Source organism: Etheostoma spectabile, unplaced genomic scaffold, assembly GCF_008692095.1.
Source record: "Etheostoma spectabile isolate EspeVRDwgs_2016 unplaced genomic scaffold, UIUC_Espe_1.0 scaffold302, whole genome shotgun sequence".
Classification (NCBI taxonomy): domain Eukaryota; kingdom Metazoa; phylum Chordata; class Actinopteri; order Perciformes; family Percidae; genus Etheostoma; species Etheostoma spectabile.
This window is the reverse complement of record NW_022605581.1, coordinates 639,783-664,349: the sequence shown is the minus strand read 5'-3', so window position 1 is coordinate 664,349 and position 24,567 is coordinate 639,783. Positions and strand designations below refer to the sequence as shown.

General features: G+C 42.8%; 1 protein-coding gene and 1 long non-coding RNA gene across 17 annotated transcripts in view; one reads left to right on the top strand and one right to left on the bottom strand.

Annotated features, from left to right (window-relative positions):
- ablim2 (actin binding LIM protein family, member 2) overlaps positions 1 to 21,569 on the top strand; it is a 123,533-nt gene extending 101,964 nt beyond the window's left edge. For 6 of the 16 annotated variants that reach the window (XM_032510960.1, XM_032510958.1, XM_032510957.1 and 3 more), the window contains 8 exons: positions 3,815 to 3,868; positions 6,149 to 6,186; positions 6,328 to 6,436; positions 6,557 to 6,615; positions 10,587 to 10,647; positions 12,656 to 12,663; positions 12,783 to 12,863; positions 20,698 to 21,567. In XM_032510960.1, coding sequence (XP_032366851.1) covers positions 3,815 to 3,868; positions 6,149 to 6,186; positions 6,328 to 6,436; positions 6,557 to 6,615; positions 10,587 to 10,647; positions 12,656 to 12,663; positions 12,783 to 12,863; positions 20,698 to 20,811 — 524 coding nt within the window. In that variant the 3' untranslated portion in view covers positions 20,812 to 21,567. Of the gene's footprint in view, positions 1 to 3,814; positions 3,869 to 6,148; positions 6,187 to 6,327; positions 6,437 to 6,556; positions 6,616 to 10,586; positions 10,648 to 12,655; positions 12,664 to 12,782; positions 12,864 to 20,697 lie in introns of all 16 variants that reach the window. The other 10 variants (XM_032510962.1, XM_032510967.1, XM_032510969.1 and 7 more) reach the window with 6 other exon arrangements.
- LOC116686058 (uncharacterized) lies at positions 9,492 to 11,641 on the bottom strand. Its single transcript, XR_004331137.1, has 2 exons — positions 11,607 to 11,641; positions 9,492 to 9,742 (listed from the first exon to the last, which is right to left on the bottom strand). It is a non-coding gene; the product is annotated as an uncharacterized LOC116686058 (long non-coding RNA).
- Positions 21,570 to 24,567: the final 2,998 nt, after the last annotated feature.

The window sequence follows — 24,567 nt, the reverse complement described above, 5'->3', positions numbered from 1 at the left end:
GGTAAGATGATACGCCACTACCTTAACACCAAGCTGAAAAGCTCATGTAGCTGAAAAGCTCGCCCAACAGCAGCGTTGGGACTAAGAGTTATTGTAACGCCTTACAAAGTACCCCCCAGAGTGCATGTTACCCCCTGTTGGCAAGCACATTGCCCTGGCACGTTGACCACAACGTCTCCCAGTGTATCGCCATTATCAGCCGAGTTCACCCACAAAGGCATTTCAGCACGCATTAAAAAATGGGCACCAAAGATATTAGGCTGATTGGTTTAGAAGTACGCAAGTGACCCATGATCCCGGCAGAGACAACATCAGGATGCTACTGAAATGAAATCTAGAGACACATTGACAATGGAAGCGCTCCAAAGTAGACATTTGAAAAGTACCTAAAATGTTACTTTTTGGAAGTAATCAGTTAAGTCAATCAGTACGTTTTTTTCCGATGAGGTCAAAAGTGACTAACTAATGATATTTTTCAGTAAGTAGCACAACACTGCCCAGCAGTGATGCTGGGTGTACTGCCCACACTACATTTCTATATTACTGCAGCATTGTTAAAACTCCAACCCATGGAGGTTTCCGAAATATTAATATGGAAATTGTTTGACAAATAATAAGACTTTTGGAGCCTTTTCTCTCCAGGTACAGTCAGATAAGTCTGGATATGGGCCATCATGCGAGAACAATTTCATATTCTTTTCCTAAACCTTTTGCATTTGCATGCCATTTCTTTACGATAAGACCAATTACAACTTTTAAGTCAAAGTGTTTGTCCACTTTGGAGAGAAGCAGACGTCCGGTACATGACTTGTTCAACAGGTCCGAACTACTGTCAATCAGTTTGTACCTAAGACAAAATTCTTAAGTATGAGAACAAAACTGAGATGCCAAGTTCCCTTAGAGAGATATTTTTCTAAATTAAATCCAGCTCTGTGTAATAGCTGGGTGATGTGAAACTGCGGACATCTGCTGCTGGTTTTATATCAGCAAAATATCCCTTAAAATCACTCATTTGTGCCTCCTCAGATTGGATCTGTCGGTATGAGCGGTTCCTGCATTACGCCCCATGTCTTCGTACTCTATGACAGTTGACTTGCCTTTGGTTTATGGATTGTATTCCGTATATCTTAGGACACTTTTATCCCCAATGTCCCTACTGTCTGCTCATTTTAAAGCAGTGTCTTTTTGACACAGCAATGAGATTGCATCACTTAGAATAAATTGGACTTAACATTTGGACAGGAGTAGACAAAATGCTCATGCTTCATTACTTCCAGTGTCTAAGAGAGGAAAATGTTAGACCCAACATATTGCTTTCATTGACTGTTACAGTCAGTCATGCAGAGGGGAAAACCCCCCTCCCATGTTGGAAGCAAGTTAAGTGGAAAAAACTGCCAACGATCATCCACTTAATGGCTTTCATAGTCATCGTCCTTATTGCTTTTATATGGATATTGTTTCAGATATTGGCACTGAGGTAAGCCAGGGAAATGACCTACATGGGTTGTTTTATTGTGACTCATGTTTCTTCTGCAGCTTGATGCGTGACAGTCGTTACCAAGCATCTCTGTCAGAGACTTGTCTCGGTCCACTGACACTATGGTTGTGTTTCCACTGCATGGTACAGCTCTCCTCTATTCAACTTGACTCGCTCCTTTTTTTTGGTTTTACATTAGCAAAGGTTATGGATAGTACCTGGTACCGCTATGGTATGCTAGAATTAATGCTGGAGTGTGGTATCTGGACAGCAATGCTGGATGATGTGTCGATAAGGAAGTCACTTGTCACTGTTTCTTGACGATAAAGTTAATTATATCAAAGATTCAACGTCAATTTACAAGCTCTGCAGTAGCTCGGAGAGTGACCTAACCCCAAAAAATGGCTTTCAATACAACAAACATTGTCTATCTAGGGTAAGGTGACCAGATTTCTCTGACAAAATCCAGGTACATTTTCAGGTCAGAAGCGTAAATACCTCCAAAACACGTCATATTTTTATTTTTGTGAAATGGGGACACTAGACCTAGAGCTGTTCTCATAAGGGGCTGAGCCCCCCCTAAAGGTCTGATCCTAGGATCACCCCTGCTGTTACTTCATACTCCACTCCATTACACCTCAGAGGGGAATGTTTCAAGATAAAAAGTCCTAATATTTCAAGATAGAAAGTCCTATTATTTCATAATGTTGTAATGTTTACTGAACTACATTTATCTGACAGCTTTGGCTTTATTGCTTCAGGCTTGTCTCTGCAACAGCTCATTGAGTATCAAATACAATAAAAACTATTGAGGTAATATTTTCCTTTGACATTGATGCATATTAAACGAGATCGCTGCAGTCGGCAGCAGAGAAACAAGCTACAATGGAAGTTAATGGGATAATTGTCCAGCCTGTATTTACGTTCATTAAAGTGCTCGTTTTGCTGCTAACAGACTCAGATTATTATTCTAAGTGTCTGACAACATCATGGAAAGGATTTCTAAGGAGGTCGACCTTTCCGTTAAAGATAAAGATCCTTTTTTTAAAACATAAAATCCGCAAAATTGTGTTTGCCAAACCCACCAGGCTCCATTTCAAAAATCTGTGATTTTAGCATCGCAAAATACGGCTTTCTAAAACATCTCTGAGCTCCGAGCAGCGCTGGCTTTGGCTCTCTGGAGCGACTATCGGCTCCGTTTGGTCAATATTTTCTTTCTTTAATTCCAATTTCGGGTCTGTCAGTCAGTGAAAACCGGGGACATTTCCGGGGACAGATCCAGTCGGGGACAGGTCACCAAAACCGGGGATGGTCCCCGTAAACCGGGTACTGTCCCCGTAAACCGGGGACGTGTGGTCACCCTGATATAGGGTATCCTGATAGGTAAGATGTTAGATAACATATAGGTTTGCTACATGGCAAAGTAAAGGTCACATGTTGGATAACATACAGTCTAAAGTCTCATCATAAACATCCCTTTCTAAGACTGATTCAAGTCATTAGGTAAAAGCAAAAAAACAATGCAGACCACTGATTGGTCAGGGAGAATCGTCTGCACACACACGCCGCTTTTAAACAGCCAAGCTACCGTCGATAGTGGGCGCAAATTTATAGTCACTCAAAAACATTGGCAGCCCTGCAAAACTACTATTTGATGGAGTGCGGATGTTCTACTGCAAGAGTGAGAACGCCGTGGTTACTATCCGCAGTGGAAAACCAAATAGAGAGAATCGAGTGAAGTGGAGCAGAGCCGTACCACATAGTGGGAACATGGCATGAGACGGATCAGATATGGATCAGATCTGGATCAGATCTGGATCAGGGAAAAAAACCGACTGTCCACATTGTCCCCCAGAGAAACTTCAACAGGCGGTACAGTTAATGCAACACGACTCATCTTACTTACTGAGACTTCTTATGTTTCAACTTTTTCTCTATTTATTGTGATGCTAATATTATTAATTGTACTTTTTGAACTGGAAATCCCTAAAAATGCTAATAAAAGTAGACTGTTTGATGCCTGGGGACCATTAAACTGTTCTGCATCAAATAACCAAGACCAATGTATTGCTATAATTTTGCATATACTGTATTTTGCATGAATAATATTACAAGTGCTGATGTTTCTGAAATATGACAAACGTCATGTGTTGAATCGAGCTGTACTGCGGCCCCCCCTTTTTGCTTCTTTAAAATATCTCATCACTCAACAACTGCTAACTCATGCTTCTTTTTCTCCATTCTCTCTCTCTCTCTCTCTCTCTCTCTCTTTCTTTCCCTCCCTCCCATGTTGGCTTCTTCCATTTTTCTTTCCTCTGCGTCTGTTCACATCTTCAGAGACTCTGGTCAAAGATAATCTTTATAGAAAACCCCCCATCTACAAACAGCATGGTACAGTCCACTTCCTTGTAACACTTCCGTCTCTGGTCTGGTCTCTGCACGATGTGTTGCATGTCGCCCACCAGTCATCTCGTCCTCCGTTTATCCCCGTTCTCCTCCCTTTTCTCCATGCCCTGGACTCATTCAGTAGCTTCCACGGCTCTTTATGCATAGGGCTGGTGGAAGAGTAAGAGTACTGCACCCATTCTACGTCATAAAATCAACTCAGCCAATCACGGAAGGCTTGTATCATGTGGATGCGCAGACAGTGTTGCTGTCATTACTTCAAATCCTCATGGGGGGGCGACAAAAATTATGCACTATAGCTTTAAATATGATGGAAAATTTGACCTTCTAGAGGGCAATGCAGTGCAGTTTTGGGCTCCAATATCTGATCTGCCTTCGCAACACGGCCACACTTTGATTAGTCATTTTATTTATATAATAATTCAACCCATTTAGGGCTGATTGTTGCAATTGTGTGTTAAGTTGGTCTACTCCACCCCCCCACCCACTCCCTTCATGCATGTCTGCACTCATCTCACTTGCTCACTTGTTGTTTTGAGTGTATTTCCGACTGTGGTTGGGCACACGATCACTTTATATGTTGCCATTAGTGTTGCACTGATCACCGTCTCTCCCATAATCGTTGTTTGTGTGGTCTAACGTACGATATACAGTTTATTTATGATTGTCAGTGTCTTGATTGTATGCACACTAGCAGACATGAGGTCACTGACAAGGTGCGTGCGGCCAAAAAAAGAGAAATAAATCGTAATCTACGTTGTTCTAAGTGAAGCCTGCTCCTGATGGTTTAGCCCTGGAGCTGTGTAAAGTCACATGACATGGACGAGTTTTCCCCATTGGTCAAGTTCTGATATGCTGTAGCATGCAGTATGTTAAGTGACCATATGTCTGCTGGCCAATTAATGTGTAAAGGAAGTACTTGGGTGGTTATCAGAATTAATAAAAACACTGGCCAGAGCTACGAATATAAAACCCAAATAGTAATAAACCATAGTTGGTCCTTAACCCATCTTTTACCTTAACCCTTGTGTTGTCTTCCCGTCAAATTTGCAAATCAACACTTACTTATTGACTTCAGTTTTACAGCTATTTTTGGAATTTATGTTCAATAAACCTCATTTATAGGAAATTACACCTAATGTTTGAGTTAGAAAAGCAGAAATTAGGAATTATTGAGACTAAAATTAAAGGAATGGATGTTGATGATAATCACAGACTGGAACATGTCAACTTTTACTCAATACTATTTCAAAAACACTTCAATTTGTTTTCAAATGCTATAAAATTGAATAAGACGGCCCAAAATTAATGAAAGTAGAGATTTGTACTTGGCAAAGAGCGTTGTGTGGAATCAATCATGTTATTTTGGGGAATTAAAAAGAACACTGATATAGGAAAACGGGTCAATTTGACCTGAGGACAACATGAGGGTCAAATAAATATTAACCTAAACCTTCATCCCACCTCGCATCATGATGATGATGTGTCTAAAACAAGTAGCTAAACACCATTAATGCTCGCTATGAGGCCATTGGCGGCCAATGGACTGGATGGGTGGGTGCACCTCTCACACCCGTCTCCCTTTCTGAACACGATGTCGTGTCAGGAGGGCTTTCAAGCACGAAAACACTCCGAAAGCACCAAGACCTGACGTTTGCAGTGGGCGGGTCCTCACAATGATGTTTAAACCTGTCCCTGGCTCAGTCTGCCATTCCCACGTGCTTCAAGAAGTCCAGTTTCCCAAGATCCTGTGCCCAAGAAAACACGACCAGCCTGTCTCAATGACTCCAGCACATTTTTGTCCATGACACCTACTGGACTAGTTATGGACTTAAAGCTACAGGACATAAAGGCTACAAAAGTCTATTGGCTCACAAACAGTCCCTACAGACGGCCACGCTTATTACACCCCACAATATAGCAATCTAATAATTGGATCTAAGAATATCTTGAGTACAAACGGAAACCTCGGGATGACGGAGGCAAAGGAGTAAAGGGCAGGAGGTCACCAACAGATGGATTTTATCCTCTGAGAACCATCATGATTCTAACGTCATGGAAATCCAGCCAATCTGGACTGTAGCTGGGAAGACATCTTGGTCTAGAGACTACCAAATTGTCAGTGTTATCCACCTAGCTGCCTGTAGATGGCGTCTCCAGCAGATGTCATGGTGGGGGGGGGGTTGTGACTGTAGAGTTAATTTTGCAGTATAGAGAAGCTGATAGTCAGATGATCCAGCACGTTAACATCTGACTGTTTTACAGCTTCTAGAACATCCTGGCAGGATGGGGAGGATGGCAAGGTGGGTCTGTGTGTGTGTGAGTGTGTCTGTGTGTGTGTGTGTGTGTGTATCTCTTTTTTAAAGTAATTATCTTTGCAAATATTGTCCAAAAAGTCCCTAATTCCCTAATTCCTACTTTGCCGTCATCCATCACGTGTGTAGAGGACCAGTTGGATGATCTTGAAGAGTGAGATTGACGGACAGATGGGTCCCGAAGACCTGGACCCCCGCAAGTCCACCTGCAGCCTGCCCACTGACACCTCCCAGCCTAGTGAGTAGCTAATCTCAGGCTCAGTCTGGCGAAGGAACGAATCAAACAAACAACGTAGATATTGGCGAGAAGCTCAAGCATGAATGGGAATTAAAAAATATGCTTTTTATATATTGGCAGATTTCCCGTACAATAAGTCTGCATCCTTACCCGGATATGGAAGGAACGGCATCTACAAGGTGAGCTGCCAAATAACCCACAATCCCACAGTCCATGGTGACTTGGACAGATCAGCCAATGACACACTGCCATTGCACAAGCTGTTGCTTTAAGAAAAGTTAGAGCCACCGTTGTGAAATTTCAAAATTGCTTTGAAATATTGAAAGTGAGAAATGTGACTTAGTTGGAAAATGACCAGACTCCCTCAAACTCAGAGTCCTTGGCAGGGGCCCGGGTTCGAAACCCAGCTGAAGCCCCTTGCTGTGTCATCCCCCCCCCCCCCCCCCCCCCCCCTCCATCTGTCCCCCCTTTCACAATCAATGTCTATTAATTTATAAAAAAAGCCCAACAAATCTTTAAGAAAAAAAATTGATTGCTGGTGATTGAAACATGAGTTTTTGGTTTTTCAAAATAAAAGAAATCACACGTTTAACCCTTGTGTTGTCTTCCCGTTAACCATGAACTTGCCTTTCCAGGTCAAAGATTTAATTTTTTTTGTGCTTTTCCGATGTTTCTGTCATTTTTTTCAGATTATTTTTCACTTTTTCCAGCTATTGGTGCTTTTTTTTTTTTTTAAACCCTGAGCTGGTTTAATAACCGGTTTCACACTTATTCTTGAAATTCATGGTCAACGAACCTCATTTGTATCAAATTATACACAAGTTTTTAGTTAAAAATGCGTAAGTTATGAATTATTATGAATTATTTTGACTAGTAGTTAAGATCAGAGCATGTTGAGGGAATCACAGATGGATAGATGTCAAAATTTAGTCCAGATAAAACACCCAAAAATGTAATGAAAGTCATCATTAATTTTACCTGAAGACTGTTGTAAGGAATCATCCATGTTATTTTTGGGCAATTTGGTTGAAATAAATCCATATTTTAGATATAAAACCCTTTGAAACGGGTCAGTTTGACCCGAGGACAACACCAGGGTTAAAGCCATTCTCACATTTCCAACATTGGCTTAATCCATGCAAAATTCATATATGCTGATTAAAAACGAAAAAGCCAAAAATGACTGATGACTGTTTTGTTTGTAGACCTCGATGAAGGATGGAGGTCAATGGTGACATTTCCTAACTGCATCCCAATAAGAAACACACTGGGTTTCATCAGTCAGACACTTTTAATGTGAAGCAACAGCTGTTCATAACGCTCCATACAGCTGAAGAGATGAAGAAAATTACCAACAATAACACGAGATTACATGCATCTTTACCCATGAAGGCAACTTGAATCCACTATTTAAAGAATGTAAATGCACTGAATGGCTATAGAAAACTATAGAAAGTTCGACTTGATCCCATTTGAGTAAAAAGCTAAGGTTATTATTAACCCTCTGTTGCATGAATTGCATTTTTTAAACATGGTAACAATGTCTTGATGTGTTTTTATGACTCCAGGTCGGTTAAATAATGCAATTGTAAAAAAAAAAAAAAAAAGTGCCAAGAAATCCATTATTTTTTAAAAACGTGCTTTTATTGAAAAAATACCAAATAAATTCAACTTATATGCAATATGGCAACAAATTAATTTTAGCCTTTTACAGAAAAATATAGCAATTTAACTGGTTTAAGTGATTAAAATTTAAAGTTTAATTACCCCCAGATAACAGTTGATTTTTTTTTCTCCAAAGAAATGCTTCTAAAATTAAGAAAAAACACACATTTTGGCTGATCCTGGAATCTGAGCTTTAGTGTGGTACATGTACGGAAAAGGGGGCGGGGAATTCCTGGTTATGTGAAGTCCACAAATTAATAACACTTCAAAAGACCCGTTTGCACAATTAAGCAGAAAACAATGCATTTTATATGGTTTACTGTGAAAAAAACTAAGAAAATCAATGTGTTGCCATATGGAAACACCATGCAGTAGAGGGTTAAAACTTGAGTTTTATTTTGGTGCCCCTACCCTGCAGTTTGTAACATTGCAGTCACAAAAGTAGCTCGACATGGCTGAAGGCACAAGCAACCAGACAATAGACCCCACGTTATCTAAAAAAATCTTATTTGGAGATAAAACCTAACATGAAATATTCCTAATTATTCCTCATAATACAGGAAAAATGTGCTTGCAACCATGAAAAGTTTTAGGATATTTACAACACACAGTTTGGGAAATAATGTTCCTGCAACAGCTGTTTCTTATCCAGGCTCTCAGCAGCTGTTTTTAATAGGCCGTCACCTTTACAGTATATCTTCACACCCCCCCCCATGTGGATCCCCGCACCCCTTACTCCGAGTATTTGTGGCATTTAAGACCCTTTCCAAAGATTCCTCCATTTTAAAAACCAACTTTTCTCTCACAGCTTTAGGATCCGATTACACCGGGGTCAGCCTGGATCCTTCCCTCCACACAGACAGGACTCTGGTTTATTTTGTGGGGGGGGGGGGGGGGGGGGGGGGGGAGGGGGGTATTTAGTCTATCATCCACTGATGTAATATTGCTGCTTTGCCTCGGTGTTTGTTGATGGATGGAGGACAGGCGGTCAAAACAGAACCCAGAAGGAAATGAAAGCTCAAGAGCTATGACACATTCACATACTGGTTAGTGTTGTTGATTTAGTGTGTCGAAGAATGAGGGGAGGTTTGTTGTTTCTATTAAATGTGGGGGTTATGTAACATTTTGCACAACTTTTCGTGCAAGCACGTTGCTCGTGCTGAATGACACAGGGCTCGATCTCAAGTTAAAAAGGCTCTCTCTGCAGTCGGCAGCGGGGAAACAAGCTACAATGCAAGTTAATAGGACAGTTGTGCAGCTTGTATTTACCTTCATAAAAGTGCTCGTTTTGCCGTGGACAGGCTCAGATTAATATTCCAAGTGTCTGACAACATTATGGAAAGGATTTCTAAGGAGGTCGACCTTTCTGTTAAAGAGTGAGATCCTTTTGTTAAACTTAAAAACATCCCCCAAATTGCGTTCGCTAAACCCACCAGACTCCATGTGAATAAACTGTCATTTTAGCGTCGTAAAATACACTTCATTCAAAGTCGACAGAAACAAAATGAATCGATGAAAAGCCGTTTTTGGGTCGTCTCACCACTTTTCCAACCATCACAACCAAGTTTTGGTTGAAATAAACACATAATATACCGATTTACCTGTGAAAATATGCTGGCTCAATACACGCTAAAAGTACTGCTTTTTTAAATAGAGTTTGGTGGGTTCAGGGCTAGCGACTTCAGAGCTGTTTCTGGTTTACAAAAAGGTCTTAAATAGGTTCTAAAAAAGTCTATCTCTGTAGGGATCCTTTCCATATTGTTCTCAGACACTTAATATAATAATGTAATAACAATCTGAGCCTGTTTGCTGCCAAAAAACAGTGCTTTTAGTGGATGCTAACTGATGCTAAACAGTTTCCCCATAGAGTTACATAGCAGCCTGGTCTGTGGCTGCAGGGTACAGTGTTAGCTTAATTTCAAAGATTGTTGTTCCCATCATTCACTTATACACACAGTGTTATTATGCTGCTGTTTCACAAGTAACCATGTTCACCATCGTAGCTTGCTAGCCAATTAGCGCGAAACACAAAGTGCAGCTGGGGATGATGGGAATACCACAAGGTTTGCCACAAATTTTGTCAAAAATGCACATTTTAACCAACATAATTTCACCGGTCTTTCTTTCTACGTAAAGACAGCTTTTGTACAGTTTTGTAACTTTTTTTTGGTAGTTTTTGACGACTTTTTGTCATTTTTTCAGCCGTTTTTTCTCACTTGTATCTCTTTTTCCAACATTTCTTACGCTTTTGGTCACATTTCAGTCAACTTAATGCCCTGCAAAAGTCACCTAAAAAGTTCCTTAGCCATCGTAGAAGTTAGCAAATCAAGAAAAACAATAAATATCTCAAATTGTCAGAAATAGACGCTTCACCTGAGGTGGACCTTTGAGTTGGACACATGGGGTGTAAGAGGTTTGAGAAAGCCCGGTGTAATGTGTCTGTGTTTACGTGTGTGTGTGTGTGTGTGTGTGTGTGTTCCTGCAGGCTGCTGAGATGGCGGAGGATGAAGTGGACCCCCACTCTGAGAGCTGGGGGGTTATGAGAGGTGAGAGGGGGAGTGAATCATGGTGTTAATCTCCTGATCTTTGTCCTGGTCTTAATGTTAGTGGTTTGCAAGCTTGTGCTTTTATGTAAATCCCTAAAATACATCCAGTACATACTATGCAGATATTTGTACTCATGTCTGAGGTTAAAGGTCTGACTTTAGGCTTTAAGACTGTGGGTGTTCCCAGTTATATTTGACCTCAGAGTAATCCGTGATATGTGGTCTCTCTGGGCCAAATCCCGCAAGATAGACATGCTTCATAGGAGTCAAAGATACGCTTATCTAGATTGAATGTGCACCATTGTGTACTCTGGCTTTTTGAATCAATAAACCAGGACAGTTTTAACACAGTTACACACCTTTTGTACTGAAGTGGGAGAGTTTCTTGTCCCTCCAACAAAAACTTCCAACTCCCAAAGTAACTTTGCAACTAAATTGCCGCGAGTCATCACGAGAGAACTGTTCCCTTAACATGTTTGGGAGTATAGGTCCATTAACTTTTAAACTTGAAGTTCATTTTTCAGATGATTTACTTGGACGGAAATAGAAATTCTGTGTTCTAACCTGTGTAGCTCTGTGTCAGTAAGGCCTGGTGTCACACTGCCACTAGAAACAACAAGTTGAGAGTGTTAACTTCACAATGAACTCGGGGTCATCCCAGAGGGGCAAAAGGATGTGGAAACTGCAGCACTTTTTAGGGGGTAAAAATTTAGGCGAGAAAATCATATATTTTTTCACTTGTATCTGAAGAGGTTTCCCCGGTTTCCGGGGACAGTCCCCGGTTTTGGTGACCTGTCCCCGGCTGGATCTGTCCCTGAAAATGTCCCCGGTTTTCACTGTGACCGACAGACCCGAAATTGGAGTGACGGAAAGAAAACACCGACCAAACGGAGCCGATAGTCGCTCCAGACAAGCTCAGAGAGGTTTTAGAAAGCCGTGTTTTACGATGCTAAAATCACTGATTATTTACATGGAGTCTGGTGGAGATATGCTGCTCTATACACGCTAAAAGTAGTGATTATTTACATGGAGTCTGGTGGAGATATGCTGCTCTATACACGCTAAAAGTAGTGATTATTTACATGGAGTCTGGTGGAGATATGCTGCTCTATACACGCTAAAAGTAGTGATTATTTACATGGAGTCTGGTGGAGATATGCTGCTCTATACACGCTAAAAGTAGTGATTATTTACATGGAGTCTGGTGGAGATATGCTGCTCTATACACGCTAAAAGTAGTGATTATTTACATGGAGTCTGGTGGGTTTAGCCAACGCAATTTCGCGGACTTTTATGTTTTAAAAAAGGATCTTAATCTTTACCAGAAAGGTCGACCTCCTTAGAAACCCTTTCCATCATGTGGTCTGTTGGGGGAAACAGCTCTAGGTCTACTGTCCCCGTTTTAAGTTTTACAAAAATAAAAATCCGACGTGTTTTGGAGGAATATTTGCTTCTGAGCTGAAAATGTTCCCGGATTTTGTCTGAGAAATCTGGTCCCCTTATTTTAAGGGAACAGTTCTCTCGTGACGAGTCGCAGCAATTTAGTTGTGAAGTTACTTTGGGAGTTGGAAGTTTTTGTTGGAGGGACAAGAAACTCTCCCGCTTCAGTACAAAAGGTGTGTAACTGTGTTAAAACAGTCCTAGGTTTATTGACAGGTCCAATTACCGATTAAACCATAAAAATGCGCAAAAAGTGCCCGCGTCCCTTACGTGCAGATCCGAGGTCCGTTTACAATCCCTGATTACATTGGGACCAAGCATGTAATGTAGAGCCTGCAGCCCCGGCTCCAGATCAGTTACTAAGGTAACAGCACCGAGAGGTGATGTCATTTTATATCCAGCTGCAGAGTTATTGGGGTGCGTGCGTGCCTTTGAAACCCAGTAGTTCTGCGATTTTGAGTCCACGAGGTGTCATTTACCTTCAGGTAGTTTTCATAATGGGACTGCTGTTGGATTAAAACTCCATCCGATTAATTCTTTTTCTTTCTCTCGTTTCCTCCCTTCTCAGAATACAAGGTAACGTTCCCTCCTTTGTTGATGCTTTACAAAAATCTTATTCTTGGCAGCTGTGTGTACATTGGGTTTAATTGCATTGCCTAATAAATCTCCCACAATGCTTACTTTGTGCGTGCCAGATCTACCCTTACGAGATCCTGGCAGTGACGCATAGAGTGAAGGTGAAGCTTCCCAGAGAAGTGGATCGCACCCGACTGGAGGTGAGCTCCAAGCCTCTTCTCCCATGCTCATTAAAAAGCCTGAGAACATGTTAAAAAATCACTTGCATAACAGTTTGGGTGAAGCAGCCAGACAGCGAAGCCAAAGCTAGAGAAGTACAGTCTCTTTGTAAAGGTGAAAATAGAAATATATATATATATATATATATATACACTGCATGGGCAAAATGTGTGGACAGGGGTTTCTTTTGTGCAATGTTTGTCCCGAGTAGTTTTTCAGGATTTGAATGCCTCATTGTGCTTCAGTGTCCAATCAGCTTTGAGTAAAAAGGAAATCCAGAAAAATATCGTTATAGAGGACACTGAGCGGAAAAGTTGATATCTTTCCACGAGATGGAGTAGTCATAGCTATCAGCTGTTTGTCTTTGAGTTCACGTAAGTTCAGTGCTAGGCCCCACATGAGTCTAAGCCCAACATGAGTCTAAGCCCGACATGAGTCTAAGCCCAACATGAGTCTAAGCCCGACATGAGTCTAAGCCCAACATGAGTCTAAGCCCGACATGAGTCTAAGCCCAACATGAGTCTAAGCCCAACATGAGTCTAAGCCCAACATGAGTCTAAGCCCAACATGAGTCTAAGCCCGACATGAGTCTAAGCCCAACATGAGTCTAAGCCCGACATGAGTCTAAGCCCAACATGAGTCTAAGCCCACATGAGTCTAAGCCCAACATGAGTCTAAGCCCAACATGAGTCTAAGCCCAACATGAGTCCAAGCCCGACATAAATCTAAGCCCGACATAAGTCTAAGCCCAACATGAGTCTAAGCCCGACACAAGTCTAAGCCCCACATGAGTCTAAGCCCCACATGAGTCTAAGCCCAACATGAGTCTAAGCCCCACATGAGTCTAAGCCCAACATGAGTCTAAGCCCAACATGAGTCTAAGCCCAACATGAGTCTAAGCCCAACATGAGTCCAAGCCCAACATAAATCTAAGCCCGACATAAGTCTAAGCCCAACATAAGTCTAAGCCCGACACAAGTCTAAGCCCCACATGAGTCTCAGCCCCACATGAGTCTAAGCCCAACATGAGTCTAAGCCCCACATGAGTCTAAGCCCAACATGAGTCTAAGCCCAACATGAGTCTAAGCCCCACATGAGTCTAAGCCCGACAGATCTAGCCCCACAGAATCTAAGCCCAACATGGTTTAGCCAACATGAGTCTAAGCCACATAAATCTAAACCCAACATAAGTCTAAGACCAAATGAGTCTAAGCCCAACATGAGTTAAGCCCCCAGAGGCTAAGCCCAAATGAGTCTAAGCCCAACATGAGTAGCCCAAATGAGTCTAAGCCCGACACGAGTCTAAGCCCCACTGATCTAAGCCCAAAATGAGTTTAGACCACATGAGTCTAAGCCCCACATAAATCTAAACCCAAACATAAGTCTCAAGCCCAACATGAGTCTAAGCCCAACAGAGTCTAGCCCAAATGAGTCTAAGCCAACATAGTAGCCTCACAGAGTCTAAAGCCCGAAAGAGTCTAAGCCCGACAATCTAAGCCCGACATAAGTCTAAGCCCGACAATGAGTCTAAGCCCGAATGAGTCTAAGCCCAACATGAGTCTAAGCCCCACATGAGTCTAAGCCCGACATGAGTCTAAGCCCAACATGAGTCTAAGCCCAACATGAGTCTAAGCCCAACATGAGTCTAAGCCCCACATGAGTCTAAGCCCAACATGAGTCTAAGCCCAATATGAGTCTAAGCCCAAACGTTGTTTTAATAGAAAATGCACCTGCGTCCATTTGTCATACGGGCCCAATATCTTTGTGGCAATAATATTTAATAAATACATGGAATGTTTGAAGTAGAGATGTCCAGATACCATTTTTCCTTTCCAATACCTGAACTTGCACATCGCCTGATACCGAGTCCCGATCCGATACCAGTGGAGGGTTTTCCTTGCCTTTATAAGGTTTAGGTGCAGAACCCTAGCAGTTTTGGGCAGCACCTTAGCCGAATGAATGTAACCAACTTTACAGACTTTTCTCAGATCTAATGAGTGGAGATGGACTTCTTTAGCAAGTTAAGTATTTAAGACTTTTGAGTGTTATATATTTAATCTGCTCTAGCTTTTCTAGCCTTTTAGACACAGATCGGGTTGATAACGATCCAAAATGATGCGGAAAGGAGACCCCAAATCCCACAAAGACACACAAAATGAGTGGGGAAATTGCATTTTTTCTAAATTGAAAACGTAACATTTTCCTGGGAAAGGACGCTTAAACCCCCCTACCAAATACGCTCACCATCCTCAGTCTTCCTCAAACAGAGGAAAAACATATATTATATACATATACATATATATATTATTATTATGTTTTAACAGCTGTATACTGCTATCCCTGTATGGATGTGACAGGATTGCTACCATTATTGTTGAACTCTTTAATTATCCAGTTTGACAGTCAGTCATAATGAAAAAAGAACATAAAAAAATCTACTTTAAAGTGGATTTTGGGCTAAAGTAGGTATGGCATAAACTCCTTTACTCGCTGATACCGAGACCAGTATTTCAGCCGGTATGGGAGGCTTTTCAGATACGGGGATCAGTATCAGAACATGTGTAGTTTGAAGCATACTGAAGACTTTAGTCCCATGTGGGGGACATCTTGCTGTAACAGTATACACTGATGGTTTCCACAGCAGTGTCCTTTCCACTAGACACCCCCGGGTGACTGACCTTGATCCTGTCCAACACCTTTGGGTGATAGAGTCTGTGCTCCTGGTCTTTAACGGGAGCCAGTCCCTGCAGCCAGGTTACACCATCTGGTAAAAAGGCTGTTATAGATGCAGAGTAACACCCATGGCTTTTAAATTACCTGTTCAGCAGTGACATAAGGGTGTAATCATAGGCGTAATTTATGGGGGGTGGGGGGGTGGGGGGGTTACAACCCCCCCAATAATAAAAATTGGGCTTTTTTTCTTCAAGTGATTTCTGCCTTTCCTAACATTTTTGTTGCCTTTTTAGAAGAGTTTTTGGGCAATTTTTCAAGGTTTTTGTCGCTTTCTCCTGACATTCGTTGCTCTTTTGACTTTTGTTGGGTTTTTTTGGCAACTTTTTTGTCCCCCCCCCCCCCCCCCCCCCAAACAAACACACACACACACACACACACACACAATTTTTTAGAGGCTTTCTTTTGTGCATGTTAAACCCAAAGTTACGCCCTTGGGTGTAATGCTTTTGGCCGCGTGGAGTAAACTCTGTGCTACATGTGACATGCTAAATAAAGTCAATAAATCGTGGGATGTTATTGAATGTGAGTATAACTGGCTCCTCTGGGTAATGCCGAGTTTTAAGTCTTGAAATAAAAAATAATAATAAAGCGCAATTGGACTTAACGTCCCGTAATAACTAATTTCCCGCAGCTGTTTAATCTTACGCCACACATTTACACATGCCCGACTTTCATTACGTTTCATAAACAGGAAATAGTTTGGTTAGTCACAGCTTCGAGTAAAGTTCCACATATGATAAAAACAACATTTAAAAACTTTAAATTGTGGTCTCGCGGTGCAGCACTGAGAGCAGAGTTTTTCCCCCCGTGCACCCCCTTTAAAATATTAAAACCTTCAGTAAGATTAATATGAGCACTCTCTGTGCCTTCAGTTTTACCCATCACTGTTCCTGAACCTTGACCCCTAAAGTGCTGCTGCTTTACCCAAAGTAATCAGCAGCTAAGCACATATCAGAACTCAGCTCAGAGCCCAGACAGGGACACGTCCCCATGTGGTAACACAGCCCTTTACTGATGGCTGCTGTGTGAGGAGATTGTGTGTGTGTGTGTGTGTGTGTGTGTGTGTGTGTGTGTGTGTGTGTGTGTGTGTGTGTGTTTGTGTGTGTGTGTGGTGTTCATCACATACTTCATCATACATAGAGACTGTCATGGTGTTATTCAGTTAGCCTAACAGCTGGTTGATTTGCATTGAGAGATGATTTTATGGAAGTTCCCCAAGCCTATCTCTATGTATGGGGAAGGGATGTGATGATGATGATGATGATGATGGGGGGGGGGGGATTTTAATTCCAAAGACCAAAGGAACTTATCATGATGCATTGTATCCTGATCATGAAATAAATGGCCTTTAATAAATAATCTGCCTGCCTCTATGGGATTTTAACTAGGGGGGTGTACATAGGGTGTATATGCCCCTGTATTAACAAGGGGGGTGTATCTATGCCCTGTATTTTAACATGGGGGGTGTATACTTAGCCCTGTATTTTAAAATAGGGGGGTGTATACTTAGTCCTGTATTTTACATAGGGGTGTATACTATGCCTGTATTTTAACATAGGGGGTGTATATTATGCCCTGATTTAACTAGGGGGGTGTTACTTAGCCCCTGTATTTTAACATGGGGGGTGTATACTTATGCCACCTGTATTTTAACATAGGGGGTAGTGTACGTATCCCCTGTATTTTAATAGGGGGGTGTTACTTAGTCCCTGTATGTTTTAACATAGGGGGGTGTATACTTATGCCCTGTATTTTAACATAGGGGGTGTATACTTGTCCTGTATTTAACATAGGGGGGTGTACTTATGCCCCTGTATTTTAACATAGGGGGGTGTATACTTATGCCCTGTATTTTAACATAGGGGGAGTATAATTATGCCCCGATTTTAACATAGGGGGGAGATACTTATGCCCCTGTATTAACATAGGGGGGTTATACTTATGCCCCCGTATTTTAACATAGGGGGGTGTACTATGACCTGTATTTTAACATAGGGGGTGTATACTATCCCTGTATTTTAACATAGGGGGGTGTATACTTATGCCCTGTATTTTAACATAGGGGGGTGTATACTTATGCCCTGTATAACATAGGGGGTGATAATTATGTCCCTGTTTTTAACATAGGGGTGGTACTTATGCCCCTGTATTTTAACATGGGGGGTGTATACTTATGCCCCTGTATTTTAACATAGGGGGGTGTATACTTATGCCCTGTATTTTAACATAGGGGGGTGTATACTTATGTCCCTGTATTTTAACATAGGGGGTGTATACTTATTCAAGCCACTGTATCTGACGAATAAATGTTAATGACGTCAATAGAAATTCCTATCCCAAGTCCTGACTTAATACAGAGCTGGCTCACAGTCTGCATGCTGTACAGTACTGCAGACCCAATAGTTCCCTAGGTCACGAGGGCAGGACCCTGTTGTGGGCCCACGCTACACCACCACTGGACCCAGGGGCGACCTTTAGCTCCCCCAATAGAGTGTGCGCCCCATGAAGGCTGAGTCCTTGGCAGCTGCGTGTCTCTCCCCTTTCCCTCCTTCAAGCTGTCCTGTCAATAACAACAACAATGAGTTAGTTAGTATAACCTACAATAGGAAAGCGCCAAAAGGCAAAATCAATGCACAAAAGATCACTCGGGTCGGTAAAGTGCTGCTGCTTAAGTTCGGTCTTTGGGTTCAAACCCAGGATGTGCACCCTGGTGACAATAAGAGGTGTTGGGATAGAAAACTAGCTTCCCTCATCTAAAGAAAACTCTAAAATAACACTAGTAATGGGAACGTTACTGTCAAAGTGTCTCGATAACAGAGGTTGTCTTCTCCTGCCGTGTTATTATGCTGTCAGCACGGCAGGTGCAGAGTTAGAGGGATCTCGATGTTTTTTCCCCCCTCTGGGTGAAATCCAAAAACCGGTCCACATTCCTCCCTCTGCAGGGTTGCTATTGCAACCGGGTGATTGGCTTCCAAACAGCAACAGGCTGCCTTTATTTAGATCGCTATCATCATGGAGACGCACTGCGCTGCCAAAGATGTCCACTGTGCTTCTGTCCCGGGTCTAAATCAACACCACGCCGTGGTTTTTGTTCTGAGCTGGGTTTTGGATCGGGGTTATGTTTTGGAGGAACTTCTCAGGCCCAGTATTTGGTGTGTTAACCCTCACTAACGCCTGCTGATGTGATGCTAGGATGGGATGAATTCCCTCTATGTGACTCCAATCTCAGAGCAACCTGCTACTGATTGACCATACGACCGAAGTGAGAGGGGAAAAAGACGCGGTTACTCCAACCTTTGTGTCATGTGACCAGCTGGCGGTCGTCCGGGATTCTGTAGGATATCATAAAAATTGTTGGGCATAACCTTTTCATAGGAGAACAAACCCATCTTTGTGGTGTGACCAGGCATTTAGTAGGCTATGTGCTCTGATCCATACTAAGTTATCTAGGTTATTAAATTAGCCTAGCTAAGTTTATAGTAGCCATATTTATCTTTATCTTTGCTTTATTTGACAGGGACAGTGCATATTACAAAATATTTCTGTAAATGTGCCAGATGTATATGCAGTCCCTGGCCAGATGTTACAATAGGATGACCAAAAAGCAAATAAACGAAACAAGAAGGGGTTGAGAAGAATACACATCATCCAAGCAAAAAGCAACACTTAAAAAACATGACTGAAATGTCATAAGTCCAGAGCATAATGTACATGACGCATGCAAGTCCAACAGGAAGCAGCATCAGGCAATGAAGTCAGGAGTTAGCATAGCATTAGCATGTAGCACATACAGCGAGGCACATTAAGCAGTGTTAGACACTTAGACACCATCGCTAGCGGCTAACAGGGTATTAATCACAAAAATAAGACGAAATTGGAAACAAAGAAGAAGAAACAACAATGCATACAACACATATGAGGCTTTAAACCAGGCCTTAAATGACGTAATTTGATTAGCAGCCAACATGGCTAGTAGGTTTTTAAAGTTACTAGCCAATCAGATTGACCACTAGCCACATTTGACGTCTTTTCTCTCCTCTTTCATCTTCTGTTTCCCCCGTCTCTTCGGCCTTTATCTTTTATTTATTCTTCTGGTTTCTTAAGTTTTACCTTTTTTGAGCTGCTCTGGATTTTTTTCGCGGCGTCCGTTCACCTTCTCCGTTTTCGGCGTAGCTCGTAATCGATGCCGCGCGCTAGCCACGGTGTTCATGGGAAATGTAGGATATACAAGCAGTGTTGTCAGATAAAGATTAGGTTTCCAAGCCAAACACACACACACACACACACACACACAACTCCCCAAATCTCTTAACGGATAACAGACTTGTTGCATCAAGGACCAATGTGGGTTAAGGTCTCTGGATAAGACATTTACACTGACCAATGGGAGCTGTTTGCTGATCTGGGACCCCCTTTCAATTGGGCAAAGACACCATGGCAGTGCCTTTTTTTAAGTTCATGCATCTTCTCAGTTGAGTTTAGAGCGGGATCCACTTTGAGTAATAAGTCACCAATGACTGAGGTGGAAGGCTGAAAGTAAGACCACCCATCTATCCATAATGGTATAACCCATCTCCATCTTCAAAACACCATGAGTACACTCTAAGAAATAAATCCGTAAAATAACAGAAAAAAAAGTTCTGGCAGCTCATTAACCACAATTAAAAACAAAAATTGAAGAAAAAATTGCAGCTGAAGTAAAAACTGCCGCATTAAGTGATTTTGACGCTTGTTTCAACGCTTCTTATTTACTTTTTGGTGCTTTTTTTTTTACACATTTTCAACGCGTTTTGTTCCACTTTTGATGCTTTTTTGAGGCTTTTGACGCTCCCTCATCCAGGAACCTGCTGGTCAAATGCAGACGGAGCACAGATAAAGTTCCTATAATGCAATCTGAATTATAAATAAACACAAAAACAACTGTTAATCACTTTCTATGGACAATTTCTCTTAGAAAACATACAGTCATACAACCGTTAATAAACAGAAATTTCTAAGAGTGTAGTGAGGACAGGTTCTGCTTCATGTGCAGTACGATACAAGTCTTCTGTGCTAACTGTATGTTTCTTGGTGCTTTTCCAGAGACACCTATCCCCTGAGGACTTCCAGCAGGTTTTCGGCATGACCCTGGAGCAGTTCGACCGCCTGGCCCTCTGGAAGAAGAACGACCTGAAGAAGAGGGCCCGCCTTTTTTAGACCGACGGAAAAAACACCTCAACACGCGTTCCCCCTGTTGTGGGGGGAAGCACAAAAGATAGCCAACCCATTTGAAATCTCGACACATGCACCGCCACGGCGTCCACCCGTAAACCGCCACCTGGAGGGGGCGCCGCGCCCCGAACAGTTCCACGACGTCGAGGCAGCAACTTGAGCTTTTTGTATGCTACGTGGTGCCCACGTTTGAGGGCGAGGAGCTGCGTTTGCATGGCCTGTGTTGATGCTCCTCGCCTCCCATGTGGTTCCTGCGTCCTCCCCCGGTCCCATCTGGATGCTTTCACACACCCTGGCAAAAATAAGGACTCACTCATTACCAACTAGGTCTCGCACGGGTCTTCCCCCTCCCTGGTTGCTGTGGTCCGGACCGCTGCATGTGCACCTTCTTTAACTTCACCTCACCACTGGTATTCAACAGATAACATACAACTTGGAGGACATGCTCACACCTTCCCTGTCTCTATCTCCAGTTTTTCATCGTCTTATATGTCTCGACACATCATTCTCTCTCGCTGTCTCTCCATGGTTTTCAGTTTTATCTTGACACCCCCCCGTCATTACTTCAGAAGAAGTCTTCTGAAGAGACTCCTCAGTCCCTGTGCAAGCATGTCAAGGCCCACCACGGGGGGGTAAGAAACGACTCCCAACTTCTGGGATCTCCGTCTTCAAAAAGGGTCAAAAACACGTTGTCATGTGCTTTTTTTTTTTTTTTTTTTTTTTTTGTCTACAGCGAAGTTGAGGAAATTATCCAGGTAGTTGGATATGCCGCCTTATCTTACATAAACTCTGGTGAATCCTCTGGAAAGGGGCCACAACATGGCAGTGGATCACAGATTGGGGGGGGGGGGGTGGGGGGGGGGGGGGGGGGGGGGGTGGTGGGGGGGGGGGGGGGGGGGGTGGGGGGGGGGGGGGGGGGGGGGGGGGGGGGGGGGGGGGGGGGGGGGGTGGGGGAAGGGGGGGGGGGGGGGGGGGGGGGGTGGCGTATAGTACAGTTTCAGGGCTTCGGGGTGTGTAAAGGTGTCAAACAGAGAGACACGTGCCCTCGCATCCATCACACAAACAACTGTAATTATTTTTATAAGCTATTTTTGACTTGTCATCGCATCCGGAGACGCAGCTGAGAGAAATCATGATTTTTAAGCCCATGTCCGACTTTGTTAAGCTTCACAGACCTGCAGCAGCACTTATGCGTAACAAGGGGGGTCTTGCTTGATTTGAAACCCAACACTCTAGGTGTGTTATCTCCTCTCAGATAGACGCTGAACTCCTTTGGATATATACGTTGTTTGCGAGCATCGTTGTAAAAGCTCCACATTTAAGCTGAAGTCCGGCAGCTTCGCTCTCAGCTCGCCAACCTACATACTGCAAGACGTATGTCGACATATAGTGGAAAAATATACCAGATATATTTGTCTGTGTACAAGCCATTGTGTATAACTCTTCGGCCGTGCATGAGGATATGTAATGGGGTTTTGAAAATGTATGAAAACAATATCATCAATGTGGTTTGAGTGTCATTTTCCAGGCTCAGCTGCTTCCATTCGCCTGTGTTATTTAGGTATTTATTTAATTGTGTTGAGAAAGGGATTTTATTTTGAAATCTTAAGGGTGCGGTGTTGAATGAATTGCATCAGAGAAGAGAGACTTTTGGAAGAGAGACATATCAAATGTTGAGTTTAATCTGAGTGTCGAATCAATGTTGCTCCTGTAAGTAACACACTAACTGTTGTTATAAAGCGTCATGTCCTTTCTAATATTCATCTGCTATTAAAGAGCTTTATCCCTATGGGCTGGAGTGCTGGAGTATGTGATTTTACATTTAAGTCAATTGAGTGTATGACCTCTGACGTCATGACGTTGTTCCTATAGTGAGAGATGGGAAAGCTCGTCTTAAGCTGGAAGAAAAGAAGAAAAGAAGAGACGCAGTCTGCGTCTCTCTCTCCCTTATTGGCTGTCCCTTCACCTCCCTGTCCTTCCCTTCTGTCTTCTATTAAAAACCAGCAGACTGAGAGCAAAACTGGAGGCGCAGCACACTCCCTCGGGCGCTTTTTTAACATCAGTTCTAGTTTTTTTTCTACTTGAGGCGTTCAGGGCGCTCCCGCTCAAGGTGCACACACCTGTCTGTCTGTCTACCTGTCTGTCTGTCTATTTGTGTGTGTGTGTGTGTGTCTGTCTGTGTGTCTGTCTGTCTGTCTGCCGTATGTCTCTCTATCTGTCTATTTGTGTGTGTGTGTGTCTGTCTGCCTGTTTGTGTGTCTCCCGGCCTGTTTGTTTGTGTGTCCGTCTGTCAGTCTATTTGTGTGTGTGTCTGTCTGTGTGTCTGTCTGTCAGTCTATTTGCGTGTGTGTGTCTGTTTGTGTGTCTGTCTGTCTATTTGTGTGTGTGTCTGTCTTTCTGTCTTATTGTGTGTGTGGTGTGTGTTGTGTCTGTCTGTCTATTGTGGTGTGTGTGTCGTGTTGTCGTCTGTCTATTTGTTTGTGTGGTGTGTCTGTCTGTCTGTCATTTTGGGGTGTTTGTGTGTGTGTGTGTGTTGTGTTGGTCTGTCTATTGTGTGTGGTTGTGTGTGTGTGTGTATGTCGTCTATTTGTGTGTGGGCGTGTGTCTGTCCTGTCGGTCTATTTGTGTTTGTGTGTGTGTGTGTGGTGTGGTGTGTGTGTGTGTGTGTTGTGTTGTGGTGGTTGTGTCTGTCTGTCTGCTGTCCGTCTATTTGTGTGTTTGCATGTCTGTTGGGTGTCTGCCGCCTGTCGGTTTGTGTGGTCCGATGTCAGTTATGTGTGTGTTTGGTGTGTGTGTGTGTGTGTGGGTGGGTGTCCGTCTGTCAGTCTCTGGTGTGTGTGTGTGTGTGGGGTGTGGGTGGTGGATGTGTGTGTCCGTCTTCTGTCTGTGGTTTGTAGGCGTGGTCTGAAGTGATAATTGTATTTGCAAAAGAGCGTTGCATGGAATCCACCTTTTCTGTTGTAATTTGGTTGTTTGTCGTCTGCAGTCATTTGTGTGTGTGTGGGGTGTGTTGTGGTCTGTGTGTCTGTATCGTGCCAGTTTGGTGTGTGTCTGTCAGTCTGGGTCTGCAATCTGTCTGTCTAGTTTTGTGTGGTGTGGTCTCTTGTCGCCTGTCGGTGTTTGTGTGCTGTCGGTCTATTTATATGGTGGTGTGTGTGTGTGTGTGTGTGTGTGTGTGTGTGCACTAGCTCTGTTTTCAGCACCACAGACAGCGCTGCTCCCCCCCCCATTAAGCCTAACTCATTTCACAGAACAAACACCCACTTGCTTAGCTGTAGCACTGACCTTAAAGGGACAGTACGCCACAATATTTAGACACAAAGAGCATGAAACCCCGGAAGTTTCTGGATTTTATGCTTCTGCTCCACCTCAATTCTCTGGGAAACGTACATTTGACTTTGCAACGTGTGTCTGAACATTTTTTTTACAGATCAAACTTCCCCGACAGCGTATAAAATAGATCCAATTAGCTCTACCTCAACCAGATTCAACATCAAAATCCTGCTTACATTTTAAAATTTAAAAAACGAATAACATAACGCCTAGACCGCGTTTAGTTTGGATTCTTCAGTGGATTTTGCAGGAGACACATCTTTGATTTTGCTTTTATTTATTTTTTATTACATAAAATTTGTATTTGTGTACTTTCACAGCATGAGACAAGCCAACAGAAGACTCGACAACTACACACTGGATCATCTCCATTCTCTGAACCCTTGTGTTGTCCTCCCGGTTTCTTTT